This window comes from Oncorhynchus clarkii, chromosome 4 (assembly GCF_045791955.1).
Source record: "Oncorhynchus clarkii lewisi isolate Uvic-CL-2024 chromosome 4, UVic_Ocla_1.0, whole genome shotgun sequence".
Taxonomy (NCBI): domain Eukaryota; kingdom Metazoa; phylum Chordata; class Actinopteri; order Salmoniformes; family Salmonidae; genus Oncorhynchus; species Oncorhynchus clarkii.
Genome location: NC_092150.1, coordinates 41,228,404 through 41,252,319, shown reverse-complemented (window position 1 = coordinate 41,252,319; position 23,916 = coordinate 41,228,404). Strand labels below are relative to the sequence as shown.

General features: G+C 43.7%; 1 protein-coding gene and 1 long non-coding RNA gene across 3 annotated transcripts in view; one reads left to right on the top strand and one right to left on the bottom strand.

The window, feature by feature from the left end:
• Window positions 1-23,916, bottom strand: part of LOC139406818 (phosphatidylinositol 3-kinase regulatory subunit gamma-like) — a 297,830-nt gene that overhangs the window by 21,501 nt on the left and 252,413 nt on the right. The window contains exon 8 of the mRNA XM_071149873.1: window positions 7,269-7,383. Within this exon, the coding sequence (XP_071005974.1) occupies window positions 7,269-7,383 (115 nt within the window). The remainder of the gene's footprint in view (window positions 1-7,268; window positions 7,384-23,916) is intronic.
• On the top strand, window positions 9,029-22,089 carry LOC139406819 (uncharacterized). Of its 2 annotated transcripts, XR_011634027.1 has the most exons (4): window positions 9,029-9,373; window positions 21,113-21,181; window positions 21,370-21,887; window positions 22,045-22,080. It is a non-coding gene; the product is annotated as an uncharacterized lncRNA (long non-coding RNA). The 2 variants fall into 2 exon arrangements; XR_011634026.1 differs by having other exon boundaries at window positions 21,370-22,089.

The following is a 23,916-nucleotide window of genomic DNA, read 5'->3' as shown; positions in this document are numbered from 1 at the left end:
GCGCTGTTTTTCGCTCGTTTCGAGTTCGTGATTTCTTATCGTCCGGGCTCTAAGAACACCAAGCCTGATGCTTTGTCTCGTCTCTTCAGTTCTTCAGTAGCCTCCACTGACCCCGAGGGGATTCTCCCTGAGGGGCGTGTTGTCGGGTTGACTGTCTGGGGAATTGAGAGGCAGGTAAAACAAGCGCTCACTCACACTCCGTCGCCGCGCGCTTGTCCTAGGAACCTTCTTTTCGTTCCCGTTCCTACTCGTCTGGCCGTTCTTCAGTGGGCTCACTCTGCCAAGTTAGCCGGCCACCCTGGCGTTCGGGGTACGCTTGCTTCCATTCGCCAGCGTTTTTGGTGGCCCACCCGGGAGCATGACACGCGTCGTTTCGTGGCTGCTTGTTCGGTCTGCGCGCAGACTAAGTCCGGTAACTCTCCTCCTGCCGGCCGTCTCAGGCCGCTTCCTATTCCCTCTCGACCGTGGTCTCACATCGCCTTAGATTTTGTCACCGGACTGCCTTCGTCAGCGGGGAAGACTGTTATTCTTACGGTTGTCGATAGGTTCTCTAAGGCGGCTCATTTCATTCCCCTTGCTAAGCTTCCTTCTGCTAAAGAGACGGCACAAATCATCATCGAGAATGTTTTCAGAATTCATGGCCTTCCGTCAGACGTCGTTTCGGACAGAGGTCCGCAATTCACGTCTCAATTTTGGAGGGAGTTTTGCCGTTTGATTGGGGCTTCCGTCAGTCTCTCTTCCGGCTTTCACCCCCAGTCTAACGGTCAAGCAGAACGGGCCAATCAGACTATTGGTCGCATCTTACGCAGTCTTTCTTTTCGCAACCCTGCGTCTTGGTCAGAACAGCTCCCCTGGGCAGAATACGCCCACAACTCGCTTCCTTCGTCTGCGACCGGGCTATCTCCTTTTCAGAGTAGCCTCGGGTACCAGCCTCCGCTGTTCTCATCTCAGTTCGCCGAGTCCAGCGTCCCCTCCGCTCAGGCTTTTGTCCAACGTTGCGAGCGCACCTGGAAGAGGGTCAGGTCTGCACTTTGCCGTTATAGGACGCAGACTGTGAGGGCTGCTAATAAGCGTAGAACTAAGAGTCCTAGATATTGTCGCGGTCAGAGAGTTTGGCTCTCCACTCAGAACCTTCCCCTTAAGACGGCTTCTCGCAAGTTGACCCCGCGGTTCATTGGTCCGTTCCGTATTTCTCGGGTCATTAATCCTGTCGCAGTTCGACTTCTTCTTCCGCGATACCTTCGTCGCGTCCACCCGGTCTTCCATGTCTCCTGCATCAAGCCCGTCCTTCGCGCCCCCGCTCGTCTTCCCCCCCCCCCCCCCATCCTTGTCGAGGGCGCACCCATCTACAGGGTCCGTAGAATTTTGGACATGCGTCCTCGGGGCCGTGGTCACCAGTACCTCGTAGATTGGGAGGGGTACGGTCCTGAGGAGAGGAGTTGGGTTCCCTCTCGGGACGTGCTGGACCGTGCGCTGATCGAGGATTTCCTCCGTTGCCGCCAGGTTTCCTCCTCGAGTGCGCCAGGAGGCGCTCGGTGAGTGGGGGGGTACTGTCATGTACTGTCATGTTGTGTCTTGTCTCTGTCCTTTCCCTTCACCCTGTCTCCCTCTGCTGGTCGTTGTTAGGTTAGCTTTTCTCCCCCTCTTTCCCCCAGCTGTGCCTTGTCTCCTCCTAACCACCTCGTCACCCCTTTTCCCACCTGTTCCCTTTTTCCCTCTGATTAGGTCCCTATATCTCTCTCTGTTTCTGCTCCTGTCTTTGTCGGATTCTTGTTTGTTGTGTTTCATGCCTGAACCAGACTGTCATCATGTTTGCTGTAACCTTGTCTTGTCCTGTCGGAATCTGCCGGTCCGTCTGAGCCTACCTATGTTTGGTAATTAAAGAAGCTCTGTTTAAGTTAATTCGCTTTTGGGTCCTCATTCACGCACCGTAACATGTACAGTCAATAACACAATAGAAACATCTATGTACAGTGTGTGTAAATGTAGAAGATTAGGGAGGTAAAGGCAATAAATAGGCCATAGAGGCGAAAAAAATTACAATTTAGCATTAACACTGGAGTGATAGATGTGCAGATGATGATGTACAAGTCGAGATACTGGGGTGCAAAAGAGCACGAAGATAAATAACAATATGGGGATGAGGTAGTTGGGTGTGCTATTTACAGACTGGCTGAATACAGGTACATTGATCAGTAAGCTGCTCTGACAGCTGATACTTAAAAGTTAGAGAGGAAGATATAAGTCTCCAGCTTCAGTGATTTTTGCAATTCGTTCCAGTCATTGGTAGCAGAGAACTGGAAGGAAAGGTGGCCAAAGGAAGTGTTGGCTTTGGGGATGACCAGTGAAATATACCTGCTGGAGTGCGTGCTACTGGTGGGCGTTGCTATGGTGACCAGTGAGCTGAGATAAGGCTGGGCTTTACCTAGCAAAGACTTATAGATGACCTGGAGCCAGTGGGTTTGGCGACGAATATGTAGCGAGGGCCAGCCAATGAGAGCATACAGGTCGCAGTGGTGGGTAGTATATGGGGCTTTGGTAACAATACGGATGGCACTGTGATAGACTACATCCAGTTTGCTGAGTAGAGTGTTGGGGGCTATTTTGTAAATTGCCGAAGTCAAGAATCGGTAGGATAGTCAGTTTTACGAGGGTATGTTTGGTAGCATGAGTGAAGGAGGCTTAGTTGCGAAATAGGAAGCCGATTCTAGATTTAATTTCAGATTGGAGATGCTTAATGTGAGTCTGGAAGGAGAGTTTACAGTCTAACCAGACACCTAGGTATTTGTAGTTGTCCACATATTCTAAGTCAGAACCGTCCAGAGTAGTGATGCTAGTCGGGCGGGTGAAGGCAGCAATCGGTTGAAGCATGCATTTAGTTTTACTAGCATTTAAAAGCAGTTGGAGGCCACGGAAGGAGTATTTTATGGCATTGAAGCTCGTTTGGAGGTTTGTTAACACAGTGTCCAAAGAAGGGCCAGATGTATACAGAATGGTGTTGTCTGCGTAGAAGTGGATCAGAGAATCACCAGAAGCAAGAGCGACATCATTGATATTTACAGAGAAAAGAGTCGGCCTGAGAATTTAACCCTGTGGCACCCCCATAGAGACTGCCAGAGGTCCGGACATCAGGCCCTCTGATTTGACACACTGAACTCTATCCGAGAAGTAGTTGGTAACCAGGCAAGGCAGTCATTTGAAAAACCACCGATAAGAATGCAGTGATTGACAGAGTCGAATGCCTTGGCCAGGTCGATGAAGACGGCTGCACAGTACTGTCTTTTATCGATGGCGGTTATGATATCGTTTAGGACCTCTAGCGTGGCTGAGGTGCACCCATGACCAGCTCGGAAAACCAGATTGCTCACTGGAGAAGGTACGCTGGGATTCTAAATGGTCGGTGATTTGTTTGTGAACTTGGCTTCGAAGATTTTAGAAAGGTAAGGCAGGATGGATAAAGGTTTATAACAGTTTGGGTCTAGAGTGTCTCCCCCTTTGAAGAAGGGGATGACCGCGGCAGCTTTCCAATCTTTGGGGATCTCAGGTGATACGAAAGAGAGGTTGAATAGGCTAGTAATAGCGATTGCAACAATTTCTGTGGATAATCTTAGAAAGAGAGGGTCCAGATTGTCTAGCCCAGCTGATTTGTAGGGATCCAGATTTTGCAGCTCTTTCAGAACATCAGCTGTCTGGATTTGGGTGAAGGAGAAGCGGGGGCAGGGGGTCAAGTTGCTGCAGGTGGTGCAGAGTTGTTGGCCAGGGTAGGGGTATCCAGGTAGAAAGCATGACCAGCCGTTGAAAAATGCTTATTGCAATTATTTATTATCGTACATTTATCGGTGGTGACAGTGTTTCCTATCCTCAGTGCAGTGGGCAGGTGGGAGGAGGTGCTCTTATTCTCTATGGACTTTACAGTGTCAAAAACTTTTTGAAATTAGTGCTACAGGATGCACATTTCTGTTTGATAAAGCTAGCCTTAGCTTTCCTAATTGACTGTGTATATTGGTTCCTGACTTCCCTGAAAAGTTGTATATCGCGGGGGAAATTCGATGCTAATTCAGAATGCCACAGGATGTTTTTGTGCTGGTCAATGGCAGTCAAGTCTGGGGTGAACCAAGGGCTATATCTGTTCTTAATTCTACATTTTTTGAACGGGCATGCTTAGTTAAGATGGTCACTTTTAAAGAGCAACCAGGCATCCTCTACTGACGGGATGAGGTCAATATCCTTCCAGGATACCCGGGCCAGGTCGATTAGAAAGGCATGCTCGCTGAAGTGTTTTAGAGAGATTTTGACAGTGATGATAGGTGGACGTTTGACCGCGGACCCATTACGGACGCAGGCAATGAGGCAGTGATCTCAGAGATCCTGGTTAAAGACAGCAGAGGTGTATTTAGAGGACAAATTGGTCAGGATGATATCTAAGAGGGTGCCTATGGTTACGGATTTAGGGTTGTACCTCATATGTTCCATGATAATTTGTGTGAGATTGAGGGCATCTATCTTAGATTGTAGGATGGCCAGGGTGTTAAGCATATCCCAGTTAGGTCACCTAACAGTACACTCTGAAGATAGATGGAGGGTAATCAATTCACATATGGTGTCCAGGGCACAGCTGGGGATTTAGGGGGTTCTATAACAAGCGGGCAATGGAGAGAAACTTGTTTCTGGAAAGATTTTTAAAAGTTGAAACTCAAATTGTTTGGGCACAGACCTTGATTGTATGACAGAACTCTGCAGGCTAACTCCACCCCCTTTTGCAGTTCTATCTTGTCAGAAAATGTGGTAGTTTGGGATGGAAATTTCAGGATTTTTGTTGGCCTTCCTAAGCCAGGATTCAGACGTGGCTAGGACATCAGGGTTGGTAGAGTGTGCTAAAGCAGTGAATAAAACAAACTTAGGGAGGAGGGTTCTGATATTAACATGCATGAAACCAAGGCTTTTACAGTTACAGAAGTCAACAAATGAGAACGCCTGGGGAATGGGAGTGGTGCTGGGCATTTGCACCTCCCATATAATGTGAGTTAATTTGCACGTCTCATGTAATGTGGTAACGATGTGTAGAAATCTGCACGGCATCTGTACCCAGTGGCCACTGCATGCAGAAGTGTGTGCATGGGGCTGGAGTATTTTCAGAGATACAAGTTCATGAAATTAGCTAGTTTGATGTGCACTTCGTTACATTTAAAATTAAAACATTGAAAAGTAAATCATAATATAAAATCCCCCAGTGTTTTCCACTAGCGTCAGCTGTTGACTATACAGCCGATTACAGACTCATTTTCAGCCGGCTACTTTGTCCACTTAAATTAACTACACTACTTTCCAATTCGCTAGTCCCAAAAAGTCTGCAGAGCCCTTTCCCAATAGAATGAAGAATATCCATCTTCGAGCAATCTATTGATAGGAGGACAGGCGCCTGTCATTCACAAAGTGAGAGATAACAGGTAAACACTGCTGTCTGCCCACCTCGTTGTACCTGGGTGTGTGTGTGTTGTGTGCGCTGTGGTTGCAGTCAAATGTCTTCACACTGAGGGAGAGAACATGAATTTGCACCTCCCATATGTGAGTTAATTTGCACGTCTCATATAATGTGGTAACGATGTGTAGAAATCCACTTAGCCTATTGTTTTCTGGCACATTCATTTATTTTATTTTGCATGCAAGGTCTGACATTAACGATGGCCCGCTGGCACAGGGACAGTAAAAACACATGGGGCCAGAGGATTTCATCAGTAACTTTTCAGTGCATTCCAGTTAATGTACCTGCTCTGTCACTGTCTACCATTGAAAACTATTGAAGACCACACGCATAAATGTCAGGCTATTTGTATTTGAGCAATATGATTGGCCATTCATTCAAGCACCACCACACTCCCGCGAGTCACAACTTCTCGAGCAGTACATGAGTTTGTGCCTTCACACAGCAAACGCGAGCTGTCCAGAGCAAAAAGGAAGCGCCCATCAATCTACTCGCTGAGCTTAATTATTTTATGGAAAGTGATTTACAAAATCAAACGTTCAATAGGGAACATACTAGCAATATACCTGCTCCTGTTGATAGTCTGCATAAGGAAAGCTCAGAAAAGACACTTAGCATTTGTCTTGGCTAGCCATGGCGATGTCTCTTTTTTTGTCTTAAAGGGGCAGCGTCCGATTTTCAAATCTTTTCAAAATGACATACTTTAGAAACAAAAAAGAATGCAATTAATACAATGCAATTCTAAAGAATAGAGTAATGACTTGCATTGCTAAATTATATTACATAGCTTTTTAATACATATCATAGTAACCAAATATAGCCGAATATAGACTAAAAGCATGCCAACCTATAGGCCCTGCATGACCCCAAATAATTTAAAAACGACACAATTTCCGGGCCAGTAGAAATTCAGTTCGGGCCAGTAGATTTTTGGCCAAATGGCCCAACCGTTTGCATTTTTGATATGAAGTCTATCAGGACTAGCCAGAATGTGACGTTAAAGTGAGTGACTCGTCAGTAGACTACCGAATTGCAAGATGAAACGCAAGCGAGAGACCTGCTCATTTGGCTCCCTAATTTGCATACTGGTAGGCATTTTTTGGCAATTAACTGCAGATAAATTATGAAAACGTGATGAAGATGGTGAATCCTCCTCACTGCAAGGAACAACAGGTAGGCTAGTGGAGAGAGCCTCACTCTGGTCTAAAATATGATAAAAGAAAACCCTTTGAATGGTTTTAAAAACTAATGATACTTAAATGGTATTTTCAAATTGATATAGGTCTACTGATTTAATCAAAGTGTTCACAATGGAGTAGTCAACTGCTGCTTTCTGTGCCTCTTATTAAAAGGAAGTTTGAAGCCTGTTGAAGTCAGCAGACTCTCACAGGATTATTTAAATGCCCAGGGCAGTCCAGTTTTGTTTTGCCTTTGTTTTATATCATATTGTACAACAGCTGATGAAACTAACACCGACTGCAAAAGTGTGAAACAATTGATACGGGTTATTTCCTGATAGTTGCTGTTTCAAAATACAATGTAGCATTAGAATATACCAGAGGCCACTAAAATAGAGCTTGTTCGGCAAAAATGTATTAACCAACCCCCCCAGCCCAGGGGAGCCTGGCTAGCGACTTTTTTTTTTTTTGGCTGGCTACTCAATGTGCTTGTGAAAAAACGCTGATCCCCTGAGCTGTCAGGGCACTTTCATAGGAGGGCTAAAGGGCAGCTGCTCGGGCACTGGTTGAGCCCTATTTGTGCATGTGCCTGGTGTGCGGAGTGCTACCTTGATATGTCTCCCCAGTACCATTCTGCTTCCTGTAGCGACCCCCCAGCCCCCTCCTTCACACCATTGCTGCTGCTCACTGGAGTCATGGGCTTGGCCGGCTTGGGAGGAAGAGCTGCAGAGAGACGGAAAAACAAAGAAGGGAATAGAGAAAGAGAGGGTTAAGGGCGAAACAAAAATACAAGTGGGCTTCGACATGTATGAGGCATACGGACATGACAGTGGACCTGAAGCTTGTAGGAAACAGTCTTCCCTTCCTGTCATTCCTCCTTTCTTCACCTCTACTTCTGGCTTCTGAGTTCATTCCTTCACCCCCCCCCCCCCCCCCCATCCCTCAGGCTTAGATGATGTCGCAATCGGCCATACTGGCCATGCTTCTCCTCCCTCCCATTCAGCATTGTGTTAATAATTTACCAAGAAGAGACCTCCCTCCACGGCATTTGGAATCTAGAGATTCTGTGAGAATACTAATTGGAGGATAAGTAGCAGGAAGCAGAGCTGGGCTGGCTAGATCCCACTCACCCCAGCTAACAGTAGAGAGAGGTGTACGTACACACACACACACACACACACACACACACACACACATGCATACATGCATACATACATACATACATACATACATACATACATACATACATAGACAGACAGATCTAGGCTGCTAGTAGAGGGACCTTGAGGGTCAGGGAGGGGTGAGATAGGGAGTAGAAGGTAGGGGCGAGACATGCCACATGCCAGGTGCAGCAGAGAAAAAAGTGTAATAACTTTGCTAGCTTTAGGGGAAAATAACCCTCACCCCCCTCCCTTTGCCTCCTCTAGCCCAACAGCGGCTACAGTGTTCATCTGCTAAATCCAAGCCAAGCATAACTAACCTGCCTCTGACCCAGACACCCTACTCAGCACCCACAACCACACACATAGACAGACTTAGACACGCACACACACACACGTGAGTATATGTGTATACACTCTTTAGTCAAGATAGTCACTGACTTTAGAGAGTGCCCTTTCAGAGAGCACACACAATAAAGAGCAGTGTGTGTGTGTGTGTGTGTGTGTGTGTGTGTGTGTGTGTGTGTGTGTGTGTGTGTGTGTGTGCGAGCACACGCGTGTGTTTCATCTTTCATTCAGGGGTCTCCACTGGCTCTTTGGCGGGCCTCTAGAATGTTCTGTCCCTCTCTAGAACATTCAGGGCTGCTCTGGGAACCCACACACACCAGGGAGAGAAGACACAAGGTGACATCATGACAGGCAGTCAGAGGAATCTCATAACTACACTACTAGGGGGTCGTCCAACCAGGCAACCAGGCCAGCCAGAGACAGACACCCAATCCCCCAGAGTCATCCAGGACACATTTATTGACATAACCATTTCTCAATGTCCCCATGATAGTCACATCACTCACTGTCTGTCCCCAAGCTCTACAGTAGCAGTTACAGAGAGTCACATGTACTGAGGGTATTACTACTGAACGAACTATGCATGACCGGGTGTCAATAAAGGGAATTGGAACATGTGACAGACATACAGCATAGGAAACAGTTGTTAGTAAAAGAGGTTACAGTTGGAGCAGACTGAGTACTATATTTACTTCGCACCGGCAGTACAGAGCTAGGGGAATATAAAACTGTGTCTGGGACACTAATGAAAACCAGTTCCTTCAGTTAGGTTGGCAGTTGGTCCACGTTGGTCCACGGGGGCACGCACACACACACACACACACATGCGCACACAAGCAGGGTTGGGGAGTAATGGATTGCATGTAGTTACGTTAGCAGTAAAATAATAATATTGTAATCAGATTACAGATACTTAAAACAAATAATATGGAGATGATTACTTAAAAATTCAGAAAGGATGTTTGCGCAAAAATGATTTGACATTCAAATCAGCATAAAAAAAGGCTTGATTTTTTTGTTTGTTCCGCCTGAGGGAGTCGGACCACAAATCAAAGACCACTGTGATGACACACCAAATGCGTTTGATGGATCGCGGGAAAAGAGCAGGAATAGGCTTTTATAGGCTACAGTCCAAGCTATGGCTTCCAATGGTGCCACTGTTGTCGGGAACCAAAAGTTATTCAACTTGAATAAAACGCTCAGAGGTAAGGACATTTTACATTTTCATTTTAGTCATTTAGCAAAGGCTCTTTAAAAAAAAAAAAAGTATTATTATGATTGGAGGACAAAAAATTAACTTTGTTTTTACAGCTAACTTAGCAGAGGCTCTTATCCAGAGCAACTTACAGAAAGAAGCCGTGTTCAAGGGCACATAGACAGAATTTTCAGCTAGTCAGCTTGGGGATTTGAACCAGCTACTTTCCAGTTACTAGCCCAACACCCTTAAACCATTAGGCTACCTGCCGCACAACAGCAGTGGCGTAGCCTATGGGCGATACAGAAATCACTTTGATGTGAATCACACTGCTGCTCTCTCGTTTAGCTATTTGCGCCTTACGGGTTGTGGTTGTTGTGGATGGCTGTTCACAAATGTATATGTGTATTTGAAAAGACGTTTACACTGCCTATCAATCATTGTTTTCGTGACCAGGGTGTATTCATTAAGGAAAACATTTACCGTTTAAGAACCAAACAGAAAGAAACAGAGCAAATCGAATGTTTCGATTGGGCAAATTCAGGTAGGTCCCTCCTCGTTTCCTTCAGTTAGCTTCAGTTTAAAAAACGGCCATTCTGTTGCAAAATGTAATGAATGTGCGTGCACTCATTGGACAGCCAGTAAGCTTATTAAATGCGCTCTTGCAACAGCTGCAGAGTGCGGATCCCAGCCTATGGTGTAAAAGTTTGAGGGAGTTCGAGTTTGTTCGAGTTTGAGGGAGTTCGAGTTCGTTTGAGGGAGTTCCTCCCTTCCTATATACAGTCAACAAGTTTCATTCAAGAAGACCACGGGGTGGGGCTTTCATTGCTCAATTGAATTTGTGCAATAACATAACTTTTGATAGTCTTAAACAGCTGCAAATTAGTGAGGTATCAGCATCAACAACACAAATAGTAGGCCTATAGCAAACGCAGCATATGGCATACATTTTTCACATGCACAAATAACTTTTTGGTAGTGCTCAAAGCATATTTTTTTTCCCCCAACTCAAAGCAATGACCCCAATCGTAAAATGCAGCATCGATTTATGGCCAGCTATGTAAACTCTAACATTGATTTGTCCTGCAATAGATGTCATTCAATTGGTAATATTCATTTTTGTCTTCTTCTAATGCCTCTTAAGCAGATTGACGTTTATTGGGATGAGTCTTGTCCTTGAGGCAGAACTGAGTGATTTACGCCAGACGGGCCAGCTGTAAAGTCAAAATTAGCTATATTGTAAAAATGTATGAAAACAGAAATGAGCTTTTTGGTCTTCATTTAAGGTTACGGTATGTATTAGGGTTAGCAGTGTGGTTAAGGTTAGGGTTAAGTTTAAGTTTAAAATTCAGATTTTACGACTTTGTGGCTGTGCTAGCTAGTTACCACTCTGCACAGCTGACTCCAGAACAAGATTCATGACGAAATAAAAACGAACCTGCACTAATCTAAAAGTAACTGAAAGTAATCCGATTACATTACTGAGTTTGGGTAATCCAAAATAAATGTTAATGATTACAATTGTGGACTGGTAAATAGTAACCGTAACGGATTACATTTGGAAAGTAACCTACCCAGCCCTGTGCCACACACACACGCACACGGTGAGCCAGCCAGGCAGCCCAGGAGACCGAGCTCCCTCTCCTCTTCCCTGTGGGGTGAGCCATCTCCACCAGTGAGAGAGAGCCAGGGGCGGACCTGCCTGCCTAACTCTCCTCCCCTCCTCCTCCTTTCTTTCATCTCCTGTCCTCCCTCTCCTTGCAGGTGCACACACACTGCTTTCACTCTCTCTCTCTCACAGCACACAGGGGAAAGAGCCAGGAAGCCACAGGAGGAAGAGAGCAGAATTGGGGCCAAGTGAAAATGAAAGCCCTGACTAGCTCACAACCTCCACCCCCCTCCCCTTCCATGACCTGTGTGTGTGTGTGTGTGTGTGTGTGTGTGTGTGTGTGTGTGTGTGTGTGTGTGTGTGTGTGTGTATTCATCCCCACTTTATCATTAACAGATTCCTTTTACAGATGACTGGCTGAAAAATCTGTCCTGCACCCTTCACCCTCAGTGGAGCCCCCAATCCATGACACATACAACAGCTCGATCAGAGCCAGTTCCAAAGAGCACATTATGCAGCTTGCATAGGACACTGGGTCAAGCCTCAGGCACAACTCTCTCTCTGTGTGTGTGTGTGTGTGTGTGTGTGTGTGTGTGTGTGTGTGTGTGTGTGTGTGTGTGTGTGTGTGTGTGTGTGTGTGTGTGTGTGTGTGTGTGTGTGTGTGTGTGTGTGTGTCTGTGTGTGGCAGCTGTTGGGTACAGAAGCAGGAGCATGTTAACCAGAGTGTGTTGGGCGCCAGCAGAGTGGTATTAACACTGCCGCCCCACAGCAACCCTTCACACACGCACGCACCACACACACACACCTCAGTGAGATGTTGATGACTGTCTGAGAACTTTAAGTAAAACCATAAATAAGTCAAATCATAATTGACAAGTCAAATAAACAGACATTTGCACCATTGTGCAAAAGTGCAAAGTTACTGAATATAACATGGAATAAAAGTAGCAGAACAAAGTACAATCCAATCCAAACTTCATTATTTATTTTTTGGGGAGGGTGTAAGCCCCAGAGTGTGTAAGCGGAGCAGAGGGTCTTTTACACACACACACACACACACACACACACACACAGGGGGACAAAGACCCTCAGGAATGAACACACACACAGTGTATACATCAGTCTGTCTTTTAAGCTGTTCAACACATGTAGTCCTGCAGATGCAGTCCACACGGCCAGCCTGCCAGCCAGCCAGCCTACCCCCGGGCCCCTCAATCCTGTCACACACACATAAGCCCTCATTCCAGTCCTGTCCAGTCGCAGTCGGCACTTTGCTTCACACACACACACACGTACACAAACATGGACCCACATATACACACACACACCCACAGACAGAAGCACAAACGCACAAAAGGGATGCGGGCCAACTGACAAGAAAAGAAAGAAAGGGGAGGAGGACTGAGAGAAAGAGAGAAAGAAAGAAAAAAAAAAGAAAGAAAGAAAGAAAGAAAGAAAGAAAGAAAAGAAAGCTGGTGCTGGGTCTTACTGTCTTCCTCTAGTGGGGTAGGTGTGAGCTGCATTAGTCCTGTCAGCTGTCTGTTCCTTTCCCTTTCTCTGTGTGTCTGTCCGTCAGTCCCTCTCCTCTCTCTCTCTCTCTGTTCTATCTCTCTTTCCTCCTCTGTCAGACTGGCGCTGCGAAACAAGCCCTGATCCTAAAATCAGACAGCTAGCTAATCTCTGAATGGAGACCTGATTTGGCCAATAAGAGCACAGCAGGGGGGTAGGGGTGGACCCTGAGAGAGTGGGGGGGGAGCAGCAGAGAGAGAAAGAGAGAGCAAGAGAGACAGACAGAGAGAGAGAGAGTTACACCCTCAGAGTATATAAATTATGTCAGGGACATGTTGAGGAAGAGAAAGAGAGAAAAAGGGAGAGGGTCAGGGAGAATGAGAGGGGTTCAGGAAGAGAAAGAGCACACACAGCGTGTAAGGCCTCACTAAACCAGACACACACACACACACACAAATGAGGGATGTGACAGATGGGCAATTTATAAAAAAGTTTAAACAGCTCTTTTTTCCATTAAAACTATAAGAAAGATGCATAAAACGTTCCCTTTCAGACGGTTGAGCATTGCGCCTGTACTACCATGACTGTACCTCAATTACACCTCGCAAAGTATTTCCATACAGGACTCCGCTGCTGTCGCTCGCCTTCCGTTGCCATTTTTCCAACAGTTAACGACGATGACGTAGTGGTAGAGAGTTGACTCCAAAGTAATTGATTCCCCGACTCCTCGCACGTTGACTACTGTCACCGAATCGAGGGCTAAGATTAGATTCTGCTTGGAATCGAGTACTAAGACTCAGTATTTTCGGAAAGTAAAAGACTGATTAGTTGATGTACTTCCAAGAACACAAACACATCTTTCATAGCGAGCTAGCGATTGGACGTGGAGAGAGGGGGAAGGGGCACAGTACAGGCAGGTCGGCCACCAGGCAGACAGTCAGAACTGTTTTCTAGGCCTGTATCTCGCAATGGAATGCAGTATCTCGCAAATTCTTGGCTTGCAATGTCCCGGAACTTTAGAAAAGCAGGACCTACCATCAATGAATAGGCTAGGATATTCTACATGCAACAGACCGAAGACTGAACACACTAACATCGTTAGCGAAGAGAAAGAGCAGGGGTGTAATCATTAGTCCAAACAGTTGCGAAACGAAACGTTTCGATTGGACAAATTCAGGTAGGCCCCTCCCCGTTTCATTCCATTTGCTTCCGTTTAACAAACGTTTCGCATCATAATCGGTGTAATGAATACGCCCCCAGGCGAGGGAGAGAGAGGAGAGCGCAGGGCAGAAAAAAAAATGGAGCGCATCTTGGTAATCTGTCTTGCATGCCTCGCAAATCCACCTAAAGTTCACCTCTCCCTCTCTTGTTTTATTTAAATTACACAACTTTCCACATACCTTGATATCCCATCATCCAGTTAGGCCAAAACGCGGGAAATAATGTTTTGTGATCGGTTTGGGATTTTTCCTAAAGTTAAGGATCCCAATGTCATTTTTATGTTTATGTATACGCCCCCCCCCCCCCCCCCCCTCCCGTCCCGTCCCGTCCCGTCCCCCCCCTCCCTCCCACACCCTGTGGCCAAAGCTGTGTCTGAATGGGAAAAGACAGGCACATTCTGCTCTCAGCCCAGTTTCCACAAGTCAGGCCTGACCAAGCTGAACACTTCGAACTCCAGTACTATTTATACATGTGAGGAGAGAAAGGGAGAGCGAAACAGAGTCAGAGAGACAGAAGGAGAATAGAGTGAAAGAAAGAGATTTGGGAGGGAGAGAGAGAGATGGGAGAAAAATGTTTATACTTAACAGATGTATGTGTTCTGGGGCTCTTCCCAGCCTAACATGTGTCCAACATGAATCTCAGAATAGAATAGAAGGCAGAAAGAGAGAGAGAAAAAGAGAGGGGGGGGGATTGGGAAGAGAGACACATTGTGAATCCTTAGCCCTGCTGCATCTCTCCACGGCAGACAGAATGAGACAGAAAGGTTGCGTCTACACTTGACACTTACATGCAGCTTCTACTGTCAGAATACGAAGACGGGTCGAGAAGCACAAAAGTCACTTTGAGGTCGGATTGTGTTCAGATCTGGCTGACCACTTCGCCGATGTGGTCAGGGATGCATTGGGTGCAGATTTCTGAAAGCGACCAGGCTACCGAAAGCGCATACAGTGGCAGGCGCCATCAGTACTCCTCCCACAAGTCTCCAGAAAATGTGTGTTTTAGGTCCGAGAGGCACCTTTTCATTATGACATTGGAGGAAACACCTTCCTAGCGTGTGAGGAACGTGTTTGCTGGACTCATAAATGTTAGCCAGCTAACTAGTATTTCGAAGGAAATTTTTTTGGGGGGGGGGGGGGCTACAGTTATGCTAACCCGTTTGCAATCCCTTTAACCTTGCTTGCTAGCTTGCTGGCTAGCTACAGAAGTTAGCTGGCTAGTTAGCTACCGCCATCAGTTGTTGTGTTGCTTTTTATTATATTTAGCCTATTCCACCGTTTGTAGAATGCACACACTGGCAATTGAATGTAGTGCGGGAAAGGGGAATCCAGGCACACTGTTGGACACAATATCTACATTGAAATGTAGGTGTAGATGCGCGACACGTTCGGAGTTCCATAATCAAAAATCTAGGGTCAGAATACTAAAGCTGCATGAACTGTCAAGTTGAGACATGGCCAAAGAGAGAGACAGCGACAGAGAAAAAAGAGTAAGATAGTGGTTCTAAAGTGTGTTTCAATGTGTAGAGGAAGAATCAACAGAACCAACCCAGCCTTGTCTGTCTGCCGTGACTCACTACTGTAAGTGACTTATGTCATTGCCCCACATAGCATCATTCCAGCAGCAGGGGACAGAAATGTACTGGTGATTTTCCATTCAATGAAGAAGCTACCCAATTCTAGTGCTACCCTGCAAACCCACACCCCATCACTGCACCTTACACACACACACAACACACACACACACACACACACACAATGGGAGGGGAGTAGTCGTGTTGCCGTTGGGAACCGAGGTCAGCCCTCCCCTGGGGCAGCACTCCACCTGTGCTAATCACCCACGGCAACGGACACAAAGACACACACACGGAGCTGGCCCCCGGCGTTACATTCTAACTGTCACAGAGCCTCTCACATTTCAATTCCACTGTAAGAAATATATCAATGAACATCTGCACAACGCTCATCCCTTCTCTGTCGCTCTCTTTCTCCACCCCAGTTTCTCTCTTGCCTTCTCTCTATTTCTCTTTCTCTGCTGGGCCCAGGAATTAGACCCCCCCCCCCCCCCCCCCCCCCCCCCACCACAGGATCACACAAAGTGAATCCCATGCCGAAATAACATCTACAAACAGGAGTACACAAGAAGAGAGAAAAGCCCAGACAGGCAACCAAAAACATTGCGTATGTGTTCTGTAGGGGCCGAGCTGTGAGCTGGCACTGAGTGGAAGACGAGATTAATATGCGGTCGGATCACACACTGGTGAGCTCATACCCCCTGGGGAGAGAAGAGGAGGAGTAGAGAAGAAGAGCGGGGCTATATTCTTCCACCTCCCCGAGACACACCGCCGCTATCCGCCACTCTATACACCTACCGCCTGCCTGGGGTAACGCAGCTAGGGTCCTTTCTCGATAGCCCAGGAGATGTTACATAGAAGCCAAACACACAACACAGTGCATATTTCCCTTTGAAACCTATTGTTTATATCAAAGCTACCGGTTGTTTCATTCAATGTCTCCACTGACAATCCCTGGCTCAATGGAAGAAGCTTGCTAACATTGGTGATCATATAATACAACTGATGTTGGTTGTTATCATTCTGTAGCGACACCAGCACACATAAAACACCACCATCTACCATTGACAGGTTAATCACAGCAGGAGATGGTGATTGTGTTTCCAACACCAGGACACGTTTAGACATTGTTGTTTTGAAACAGATCTGGCAACATGATTAGTGTGACATTTTGGCTGTTTGCCAACTGGCTCATACATCTGGGTTTACATGCATAAGATGCACAGCGTTACTATCCCCATTATACAAGCACGGTAGTATTACTGTTATCTTTTCATAGATAGAGAGCCAACCCAGTGTGCATACAACATGATCAAGACATTTCTTTCTGGTTGGAACGTCATAAAACCAGATCACAACTTGATTAAAATGTATTTTTCACAATGTCCAGGGTGGGAAATGTACTTTTTGGTCAACCAGCCACTGTGTTGGATTTTTAAAAATCTACCAGCAACTCACATTTTTTACCAGCCCAATTTTTTTTCTTTATTAACCAAAAATTACAACAACAAAAATGATAAAAATTACAAAAAGTATGCTTTCTAATGTTTCAAAAACAAGAAATGTATTCGTAGTAAGAAGTATTGGAGTATATTGATTAATTGAATTTAATTAGTGACCTGCGTCTTTTAACCAATGTTTGTTCAAATAAATAATTTAGATACAATAACAAAAACAGATAAATAGTTTCGCAAATGAACATCAACAATCAACAAAGTGCCTATCCTGCTACAAAATGCGGAGTGATTTGTCTTATTTATTATTATAGTTCAGGGCTCTATGCTGACATTTTTTACAAGGAGTACATGATGTGCTCCTAAGTAGAAATGCAGAAGCACACAAATAAATCTAGGAGAACAATGACTAAAAGTTCATGAATAAAAGTTTTTGGTAGCAATCCATGCTCGATCAAGTGCAAACATTAGGTGAGACAAAAAATGTCAGCTAGCCCTTTAAGGGACGGGCCGTTACCGTGGTAATTTAGGCACTCACTTGGCTGTAATGAAAAAAATCTTGACTGAGATGTCTTCCTAACAGCAGACAGTTGCAGCAAACTTAAACTAACATAATTGAAAAACAACCTAGCATCTGAACAAAACGATGTAACTGGCCAAGAAACACAAGGACAAAGTTTTCTTCAGTAGATGTTCTTGTAAATTTGAAAAGAAAAGTATGTGAACCCTTTGGAATTACCTGGATTTCTGCATAAATTGGTCATCAAATTTCATCTGATCTTCATCTAAGTCACAACAATAAACAAACATAGTGTGCTTAAACTAATAACACACAAATTATTGTATTTTTCTTGTTTAGATTGAATACATAATTTACACATTCACAGTGTAGGTTAGAAAAAGTATGTTAACCCCTAGACTAATGACTTCTCCAAAAGCTCACTTGAGTCAGTAGTCAGCTAACCTGGAGTCCAATCTATGAGGCGAGATTGGAGATGTTGGTTAGAGCTGCCTTGCCCTATAAAAAACACTCACAAAATGTGAGTTTGCTATTCACAAGAAGCATTGCCTGATGTGAACCATGTCTCGAACAAAAGAGATCTCAGAAGACCTAAGATTAAGAATTGTTGACTTGCTTAAAGCTGGAAAGGGTTACAAAAGTATCTCTAAAAGCCTTGATGTCCATCAGTCCACGGTAAGACAAATTGTCTTTAAATCGAGAAAGTTCAGCACTGTTGCTACTCTCCCTAGGAGTGGTCACCCTGCAAAGATGACTGCAAGAGCACAGCGCATACTGCTCAAAGAGGTTAAGAAGAATCCTAGAGTGTCAGCTAAAGACTTACAGAAATCTCTGGAACATGCTAACCTCTCTGTTGACGAGGCTGCGATATGTAAAACACTAAACAAGAATGGTGTTCATGGGAGGGCACCACGGAAGAAGCGACTGCTGTCCAAAAAAAAACATTGCTGCACGTCTGAAGTTTGCAAAAGTGCACCTGGATGTTCCACAGCGCTACTGGCAACATATTATGTGGATAGATGAAACTACAGTTGAGTTGTTTGGTAGGAACACACTATGTGTGGAGAAAAAAGGCACAGAACACCAACAACAAAACCTCATCCTAACTGTCATGTATGGTGGAGGAAGCATCCTGTTTTGGGGCTGCTTTGCTGCCTCAGGGCCTGTACAGCTTGCTATCATCAACAGAAAATGAATTCCCAAGTATATCAAGACATTTTGCAGGAGAATGTTAGGGTATCTGTCCACCAATTGAAGCTCAACAGAAGTCGGGTGATGCAACAGGACAACAACCCAAAACACAGAAGTAAATTAACAACAGAATGGCTTCAAAAGAAGACCATATGCCTTCTGGAGTGGCCCAGTCAGTGTCCTGACCTCAACGCAATTGCAATGCTGTGGCAAGACTACAAGAAGGGCAGTTCACACCAGACATCCCAAGAATATTGCTGAACTGAAACAGTTTTGTAAAGAGGAATGGTCCAAAATTCAGAACATGTTTGGTTGAGGTTATTGCTGCCAAAAAATGGTCAGCCAGTTATTAAATACAAGGGTTCACTTTAGAGAGGTTGACCGATTAATCGGAATGGCCGATTAATTAGGGCCGATTTCAAGTTTTCATAACAATCGGAAATTGGTATTTCTGGGCGCAGATTTTTTTTACACCTTTATTTCATCTTTATTTAACTAGGCAAGTCAGTTAAGAACACATTCTTATTTTCAATGACGGCCTAGAAACGGTGGATTAACTGTTAACTGGGGCAGAAAGACAGATTTTCACCTTGTCAGCTCGGGGGATCCAATCTTGCAACCTTACAGTTAACTAGTCCAACGCAATAACGACCTGCCTCTCTCTCTTTGCACTCCACAAGGAGTGTTACGCGAATGCAGTAAACCAAGGTAAGTTGCTAGCTAGCATTAAACTTATCTTATAAAAAAAATCTATCATAATCACTAGTTAACTACACATGGTTGATGATATTACTAGATATTATCTAGTGTGTCCTGTGTTGCATATAATCTGACTGAGCATACAAGTATCTAAGTATCTGACTGAGCAGCGGTAGGCAGAAGCAGGCGCGTAAACATTCATTCAAACAGCACTTTCGTGCATTTTGCCAGCAGCTCTTCGTTGTGCTTCAAGCATTGTGCTGTTTTTGACTTCAAACCTATCAACTCCCGAGATGAAGCTGGTGTAACCGAAGTGAAATGGCTGGCTAGTTAGCGCGCGCTAATAGCGTTTCAAACTTCACTCACTCTGAGCCTTGGGGTGGTTGTTCCCCTTGCTCTGCATGGGTAACGCTGCTTCGATGTGGTGGCTGTTGTCTTTGTGTTGCTGGTTCGATCCCAGGGAGGAGTGAGGAGAGGGATGGAAGCTATACTGTTACACTGGCAATACTAAAGTGCCTATAAGAACATCTAATAGTCAAAGGTTAATGAAATACAAATGGTATAGAGGGAAATAGTCCTATAATAACTACAACCTAAAACTTCTTACCTGGGAATATTGAAGACTCATGTTAAAAGGAACCACCAGCTTTCATATGTTCTCATGTTCTGAGCAAGGAACTGAAACGTTAGCTTTCTTACATAGCACATATTGCACTTTTACGTTCTTCTCCAACACTTTGTTTTTGCATTATTTAAACATTTATTGAACATGTTTCATTATCTACTTGGGGCTAAATTGATTTTATTGATGTATTATATTAAGTTAAAATAAGTGTTAATTCAGTATTGTTGAAATTGTCATTATCACAAATACATTTTAATTTAAATTGGCCGATTAATCGGTATCGGCTTTTTTGGTCCTCCAATAATTGGCATCGGTATCGGCGTTGAAAAATCATAATCGGTCGACCTCTAGTTCACATACTTTTCCCACGCTTCACTTTGAATGTTTACACGGTGTGTTCGATAAAGACCTGACATTGTATAATTGTTTGTGTGTTATTAGTTTAAGCAGACTGTGTTTTTCTATTTCTGTGACCTAGATGAAGATCAGATCAAATTTTATGCAGAAATCCAGGTATTTCCAAAGGGTACACATACTTTTTCTTGCCACTGTATATCTTTGAGTTCAATATTCTACTGCAATCCACCAGGATTTACAAAACCCTATTTTTATCCCATTTATTTCCATCAATAATTAATCAAATTATTGCACCTGAAATTAACCCTGAAAATATTACAATTATATTTTCCCCTAACTGTTTTAAGCAATTTACTCCAATGGGCTAACTCAGGGTCACACAGAGTGTTTCTTGGTAGTCTTAAAACAAATCTACTTTGAAACAAAAGTATACACCTCACACACATGGTTATGGGCTTAAAAAAAGAAGACACCTGTGGCGGTGGTCAGATTTTGAGTTTAAATGTCCTCAATTCTTAATTTGCATACCAATATTACAGTTTATATACATCCCAGAAGACTGAAATTTAACCAAACCGTTTGACATAGAAACATTAGATTTCTAGCAATAAAAAAAATTGAAATAAAATAAGAATGATGAAATAATGAAAAATATTAATACAATTCCACCCATGAGGCCACTAGAGGGCGATTTGGTCATTTGACTATGGACATGGTAAGTTTTAATTTTTACCTGTTGTAGCTAGCTAGCTAAAGTTTACATTTTGATATCTGTTTAGTTAATGACAGTAAATGTGTGTTTGTGTAAGAGAGAGTGAGAGTTGATCACAACTTTAGAAAACATTGTCATGTCAACATGTTTCTTGATTCATCAGGGATCCATGTATTTTATATTTGACAATACGATATATTTTGCCTCAATATACCCCTCAACACTCATTCTAACGTTACACCGCAACTGTCTTTTTCAATTCTTGATTCTCTTTTTTTGTAGGAATCTTCTAGATTGGATGGAAGGATGGAAGAGGGAACAAAGGGAAGGAGTACAGGAGTTATCCAGCCTGTAAATAGCCTATGTTTTGCTGTCTCTCTCTCCCTCCCCGTCTGTCTGCCTTACTGCCAGATTGCTGGGGGGCAACATAGTCAATGTACTTGCTAGGCTAAGTCTAACTTACTGAAGACCTTAGGCCTTCTGTAGTAGCTAGGTTACTGATCATAATGGTTAATATTGATTTGTCTCTGTCTTTACAGTTCCTGAAACATGTCAATGACCTGATGCATGGCCTCTACAGCAGTCCTTGGCCACCTACTTCGTTACCAGTGACCTATTATGCCACATCCCAGCTAAAGAAGAAAGGAAAGAGATTTGCCAATTACACCAATTTCTAACAATGTTTGTTGCAGGAATGATATGACATACCAACATAACTTTAGAAAAACATAATATTTTATTGTCTCTCTATACATACCTCGATTTTTTCATTTATCTTTCTTTTTTTTAAGACTGCCAAGCTGTCCTCAATTTTGGGAACTTCTGTCTGGGACAATGGCCTCAGGATTATGGAGTGTTGTGTTTAAAAAATGTTGTTTGAATATTTAGCAAAACTTTAAAATTTAGAGATGAGTAAAAAAAAAAATTGTCCAACTAGTCAAATTTTTGATATCCTCTTTCTTAAAATGTTTGAGATTTAGTTAATGTCCCACTTCAATATGAAGGGACAGAGGAGAAAACATGCCTTTGACACCACTCGTGTGCTCCATTGTAATTGGTAAGTAAATGTGAGCAGTTGAGACATTTGGCATAGACAATGAGACATTTTTTGTAGATTCTGACTGTTAAAGATATTTTACTGTGCGTTACTGTTATGTCGTGTCCTGCGTGCCCACATTATGCCAATCATTCATTTATTTTCTTCTCTTTTTAAGCTTACAGTAAGTGCAATGAAAAGCCAGAAAAGTCAGGAGGTTCTAAGTTCTAAAATATGCCATTGACGTCGGAGTGGATGATGACGCAAAGTATGTATATGAGCAAGTTGCTCTTTAAAAAAAAAAAGACATCTAAGCTATAACTGCCACAAACTTTTTCAACTAGGACCACACAGTTTCTTCAGGAACGTAGTTCTTTTAAAATCTCAGATTGATACAGTTGTAATGCGCTGATTCTCTTCACCGCAGAGCTGACCCGTCACACCACTCTTCAAGAGGTCCACTACGCGCCAGATCGACTTCTATGCTCAACCCTTGATGAGGATCTACCCCATTACACCACTAATTAATCATTAATACAATTATTTTTTAAATGGGCCTTTATATACTCTGTCCCAGTCTTTCTATGCGTGTAATGTCTTGGGTTATGAAACAAGGACTGTATGCAGATGTGCTAAAAAATGTCAAATGTAAGAATATGCTGCAGATGTAATCTTAACTGGTTGCTATGGAAACAAATATAAATGTAATGAACAATGTTTTTAACATACAACTTTTTCCTCTGCAATACTTTTTACAGTAGGTAATAAGCTGTAGTCAGATGGTCATTACCAGGTTATGATGAGGTCTTAACTATGATCAGTACATAATAAAGCACATAATATAGGGGTCACAATTATGACCGACTGGTCTTATGTTGGTCAGTAAAATACATCATATTTTGGTTTGTAAAAATACATTTAAAAAAAACGGATGTCTTTAAAACCAGCTTTTGCCCATTGGGTACTGACTCACTTGTTAGTTCATTTGACAGTAGCGTTGTAGCCTATACTGTAGGCTATGTCTTTTAGAGTAGGCCTATAGTTGAGTTGCATTGCAGAAGTGAAGCTGGACTATAGTCAGCTCGAGGCTATATATCTAAATGCCATTTTAAAACGGTCTCTCTATCGGTTCCCAGCCTATGTATGACCTCATAGTGAATGCGTGAAACCCTTGTGAATCGCAAAGCCATTGCATTGACAGCACATATAAATGGAAATGGACTACACATAGGCTATAGGAGAATGCCCCCTTCACTCCACCACCGACATAAAGCCCCCTTTTCTCAAGCGATATCATCCCACTTGCCCCGGATGACAATGGAGAGGGTTGCTGTACACGCAGAACTGGATACTGTAACAGTCCACTTCAGAAGGTGCCAATATTCTAAAATCGTTCTATCAAGGGCATGGGACAGGGGGGAGAAAGAGCTACCGGCAAAATATATTCAGTGCAATTCAAAAGCATCCCCTGCTCCATCCGCTGAGCGTCCTACATCTGCGGTATTAATTCAAGAAGAGGGGGGAGGGGGATGGGAGTCGAATGACACTTGCACAAAATGCAAAGAAATGACTCAAATAGAGTTAAACATCCTATATGACAGTCGGTCAGAATCATGCGCAGATATTATGCATGACATCTGTGCCTGGAGCAACGTTGATATAGATGAAACAGAGGGGTTTTACTTCATTGACTTGTAACGCAATCTTTTCAGATCTCTTTCCCCTCCCCCACAACCTATGCTTCACAGGACTGAACACCTCTAACTATTTTGGAGAACCAGAATATTATATTGATGGTAAAACACGGTAAAGTAGAGTTTAGGTATGAACGCCATGAATACATATTGAATAGACTGCTACAAAAGAACAAAGCAAACTGACAAAAGTGATGGCCTTCGTGCTAAATGAATGAATGAATGACTAAAGAAAAACGAATGAATATGCAGCCGACTAAATAACTATACTGAGGTCGCCCATTTGTATGATAGCGACAAATAAAGTTCATTGGTTCAATGAATAATGTCCATATGCACGTGAAATGTTTATTAAA